The sequence below is a fragment of the Corvus brachyrhynchos genome, unplaced genomic scaffold, assembly GCF_000691975.1.
Source record: "Corvus brachyrhynchos isolate BGI_N302 unplaced genomic scaffold, ASM69197v1 scaffold175, whole genome shotgun sequence".
Classification (NCBI taxonomy): domain Eukaryota; kingdom Metazoa; phylum Chordata; class Aves; order Passeriformes; family Corvidae; genus Corvus; species Corvus brachyrhynchos.
Genome location: NW_008238448.1, coordinates 7,938,089 through 7,943,383, shown reverse-complemented (window position 1 = coordinate 7,943,383; position 5,295 = coordinate 7,938,089). Strand labels below are relative to the sequence as shown.

Here is a 5,295-nt window from a genome sequence, read left to right as displayed (position 1 = left end):
TCCAGTTCTGGGCTCCTCAGGACAAGAGAGACGTGGAGCTCCTGGAGCAGGTCCAGAGGAGGGCAACAAAAATGATGAGGGGTCTGGACCATCACTCTGACAGGCTGAGGGAGCTGGGCCTGTTCAGCTATTAAAAGAGATAACTGAGAGGGGACCTCATCAATGTCTGTCAGTACCTGCAGGGAGGGTGACAGGAGGACAGAGCCAGGCTCTGCTCGGTGGTGCTGAGCAATAGGACAAGAGGCAATGGGCAGAAACTGATGCACCTGAACACGAGGAAAACTTTACTGTGCAGGTGACTGAGCACTGGTACAGATTGCCCAGAGAGGTCATGGAGTGTCCTTCCCTGGAGATATTCAAAATCATCTGCACATAACCTTGAGTAACATGCTCTAGGGGTCCCTGCTTGAGCAGTGAGGCTGGACTAGATGACTACAGTGGTTCCTTCCAATCTCACCCATTCTGTGATTAAAATACCAGGATAATGACATGGCACTCTTATACTGGCTATAGATGCAGACTGAAGATCACAACCATGGCAGGTTGTGTGCTTCCCACAGCAACAAAAGAGGTAAGAAAGAGCATAGTCCTATACCTCTTTCTCTAAATCTATTTTCCTGCATACTAATCCTCACATTTGCAACAGGCAGCTGGGTCCTAATATCCTCCTGGCATGTCAGAGCTGCAAGACTTCAGAAAAAGCTCATCCTCTTTAGCAGCATGTGTGGAAACAGCGGTAATGTGGAGGTGCATTTCACACAAGCAGCAGGAGGGAAGGCAGGACAGTCACTTCTCTTACATGAAAGCCTTTTAGACCAAAGCATAAAGCAACAAAACAAGTTGACCTTCCACCAAAACTTTACACAATAAAAAAACTCAACCACTGATATAAAACAGATCCCCTGTTTCTGTGCATAGGTTAGTCATGGACACAGATCTCATGCCTGAGGTGTAAATTTGGCATTGGTTTTACATTGCTGACCTTCCCACAAAGGGCATTGGAGTTCTATGGATAAAAAGCACTACAGGGACAAAGTATAGCTTCAATAGTATTATAATCATAGCAGTAAGTCACAACTCATTCACATAAAAGAACGGATTTACAGTCACATTGATAATCATAGCAGTAAGTCACAACTCATTCACATCAATGTGACTGTAAATCCGTTCTTTTAAGTTTCACAGTAAAACAAAAGAGGAAGGTATTGCATATGAAGCAGAAAGAATATAAGATTGGGATGATTCAACAGCATTTTTGAATTATAACCACGCATGGAGAAAGTCAGCAAACAGATCCTCCAAAAATGAGTTCAAAAATCTATGTAGGATAGAAATACCTCAACTCCTAAACGGTACTTTTCTCTTTAATTTTGTTTCTCCTTTCAGGTGAATTTTGCAAGCCCTCTTAACCTCTTGCTAGATTCCCCTACCAACAAAGTCACTGATGAATTCGTGAAACATATCCAAACAACTTAACTGGAGCATTTACAGAAAGCTGCGAAGTAGATTCTGTAGAACAGCATTACTTCTACATAAGAGCTCTTTGTCCACTTCCCGTGGTCAAACAGTTTGATGGAAGATATAAGAACAATTACAGTGAATAAATGTTTATGCTTGTGCCCTTAAGCCAAGCTGCACCAAATATTGCCTGAATTTCTTCCCGAAAAGCTGACCACTTAGCCCACTTTCTGGAGCAAAAAGCCAACAAGAAAATAAGACTTGAATGACCTAGATCTGAGAAATTTTCTCAGCTGAAAATATTTAATGTGAATTTGTAGACACTGGCAAGTGGGACTGGCAATAAAGACAGAAAATCAGAGTATCAGCAAATCAGATTTCTCAGAGAAAGTGAATTCTCAGCTCCTTAAAGTTGACAAGATTTCTTAATTCAGTCTCACTCAAGATTAGGTGCTGTTCCTTTCTGCATTCTTATTTTTTGATTCACTGTTTGATTTGAATTATTAGCTCTACTGCCAGCCTTCTTCATTCATAATTCATCCCCTACTGACAAGATTGAAGAAGAACATTTTTAAAAGAGCTAGAGACTTACTGGTGTTAAGGATATTCAGCTGGGATACAGACAAGTCACCTTTGAGAAGCAGATCCTACAGTTATTTCATTATTTGCAAAGGAAGATCATTCTAGCAGGAGAGACTTCATGGTCAACACAGATGTTTGTCATGATATACCTAAGGCAGCCCCTGGCAGTTTCGTTATTCCTGCAAACCCAAGTGCTCCCATGTGCAATTTCCTCTGCTTGTCACAGATTTCAAAAAGTCTACCTTGGGGCTCAGAAAAGACAACTTCTGAACATTGGCTACATCAACACCACTCATTTACCCTCACAGGGATAGATTTCATCCCAAGACTGCAATTTTCACTTGCTTTGCTTACATTTAATAATTGTTACCAGTGCAACTGTATTAGCAAACAGCACCTCTGCAAGGTCTTAAAACAAGCAAATCCTTGGACTTACCCTGATACAACTTTTCCCCACAGCCTTTTTAAGAAAAGGCACTTAGCCCCATCTGCTGGGCTTGGAATATTTCTCTCTGCAGCTGAAGACCACACAATACAGATGGATTTATTTTCCCTTTGTTAAACATCTTGTATGCCTACAATAGGAGTCCAACTGCTGCTAAGTAGATACCTCCCAAAGTGCTGTAAAGGCATCGCTCCTACCTGAAGGTTCATTAATACAGCTCAATTCTGCCCTTAGGGGCAGCAACACCAGTCCTTGGCAAACCTCTCACCAATTCAGAAGTAATTTCTTATATTTTGCCCTGTTTGCTATGATAATTATAAACACAGAGGGCACTGAAGCTGGGCTGTCCAACCAGATTCAACTAACTATTTCAAACAGGTAAGCAAAAATCACTGGAGGAAAAAAAAAAAAGCCTGACTAGCAAATGTTAACATGATCTTTCAATCTGAACCTGTAATACTATAAAAACCCACCCATTAGTAACACTGCAGTGTTACGAGTAATTTTAGAAATGAGTGTTTTGCACCTGATGGGAAGCAAATTCTCTTAATAAAAGAATATCCTCATTTAAAGGAAACAACTTACAATGAGTTTAGAGGTTCCTAAACATATATACATTACTGCTTCTTCCCTTAGTATGCATTGTTTCAACTCATCAAATTCTGGATAGGCAGAATGGGATAGAGATTCATAATATTTCATTAAAATATATTTTTTAAAAACTATTTACAATTATAAAATTCTAAATCAGAATTTAGAAAGAGGGAAAAAAAGCATAAAAATATTTTCATCATCTGTCTGAGATGACTAGTGTAACTAATATATGGCTTACCTGTGTCAATGAAGCAGTCAGAATTGTATCAATAAAGCCTTTTTAAAAACTCAGTGGAACAAAACAACCCAAAACAAACACAAACACCAAACACTTTTATGTCCTATTCTTTTTACGGGCCTTGTTCTGATATTATTTTTACAAGTGTATTTTCTTTTATCTTGACAAAGCATGGCTAAATTTACACTGGAGTAATTCAAAGAAGAGCAGGGACTGCATGCTTGCAGACTGAGCTCTCTGTGTACTTCAGTGGGATTTTGTTTATCTAAGAGCAGGCACAAAATGTTTTTATAGCACAGTAGGTAGTTCAGTGGAAAAATAAAACCTTCTGAAACACTTTTGCTGTCAGTAGCCTACCTTTGGCTGTTTGTTACACTTTATTCCCCCTGAGAAAGTCACCAGAGGAGACACTGACTTTTCTTACACTCTCTCCTCCAGAACAAGATAAATTGAAACACCTACTTTGTACACAGAGGGCAAATCCAGGGGAAACAAACCTTTTCCCCTTCCTATAATATACAGAATTTTTAATGCAAAACAATCTGAGATATATCCATTTTCCCAAAATAGGAAGGGATTTTTTTGCTTCTTTGTTTGCTTGGGGGTTATTTATTTTAATTAAAATAAAAATTAAAGCTACGTGGTTTGCAACTACATTTTCAGAAGTCCTTTGCTGCCCTCATGTGTTCCACGGGAAAAGTAACCCCTGAAGTCCACACACAAAACAAAACGGCTTCTCCAATCAAGAATACTGTTTGAAAAGGGCATAGTCTATAAAAATAATAACCAAAAAAAACCTGAAAGTTAATGTCTTTGTTCTATTAAAGCTAAGTTGACCAGTTTAAAATTTAATGATGATACATTAAAAACAAGATAATGTATTCCGTTTGAGATAATCACAATCCCAATACAACAGATTTCAAGGGCAGCATGCCAATTTAAAGAAAGTTGATCATGTTGGACTGGTGGAAAATCTTAAATTTTTAATGAAAAGTATGTTTTTAAATAAAGCATAATTTCAGCATCTTTTTGTTGCTTACACTTACTGGCAGAGTAACTTCTTTCCTGTTCCGTTATACTGCACCACAGAGAATACAACCATGTGACTGTTGCATTAAGGCTCAATGTACATTCAGTACAGCCAAAGCTATGGTGACCACAGCAAGCTTTCCTTTGACACTCCTGCCAGCTACTACACCTTGCACTTCTCATGAGGATCTCAGTGCTCAGTCACACTTTGATGGAATTTGCCTCAGAATTTGGCTGCTGAGGTTCAGACCATCCTCAAAAACATTTCACCACTCAGTTCTTCTGTTACTGTCTTCATCCTATTTAGTCGTCATGCTGATACCAGACCTCAATCTGTCAACATGGGTTTGTAATAAATTGTAATAACTTCTCCAATGCCACTCCTGGGTTTACAATGATAAACTGTATCAGAACTACCAATAAAATCTGCCCAGCTAACAAGATCTTCCATACTCTGTCCATCAGCCATAAATAGCCCTCCTTGTAACAAAACTGGTGGCAGTTCAGCAATCCCCCAACAGCCATTCCATGGGAGAAGGAGAGCAAAGGCAAAGCTGGATCGTGATCCCCACAGGTTTGTTCCCCAAGCACAGTGCTGCCAGGTGTGCTACCGGCACCCCAGGCCAGGGGACCGGGGCCTTCAAGTTGTGTTAACAAGAGGGTGCGTGGGGAGAAAGCAGCAGAGAGAGCTGAAACGTACAGCAGGTTTAAAACATATAAATATCCTGTTTACAGGTACTGCGTAAAAATACCTGGTGATTGAAGTTAACTCATAACGGCCTAATGGAGCTTTTAAAAGCTGAACACTGTCCTTCTTGCTCAAGTACCAGTATGACCGGTCTCTGAGGAAAGTCATGGTTTCTCTCCGTGTGTTCTGTCAGCACAACCAATCTCACTGGGACCCAGCGGCTGCGGGCACCGGCTGCGCAGCACCAGGCAGCGCCGCCCT

General features: G+C 40.2%; 1 protein-coding gene across 1 annotated transcript in view; it reads left to right on the top strand.

The window, feature by feature from the left end:
* The first annotated feature begins 535 nt into the window (after positions 1–535).
* Positions 536–5,295, top strand: part of CTSO (cathepsin O) — a 14,623-nt gene continuing 9,863 nt past the window's right edge. Inside the window, exons 1-2 of the mRNA XM_008635721.2 lie at positions 536–571; positions 1,387–1,452. Of these exons, the coding sequence (XP_008633943.1) occupies positions 536–571; positions 1,387–1,452 (102 nt within the window). The remainder of the gene's footprint in view (positions 572–1,386; positions 1,453–5,295) is intronic.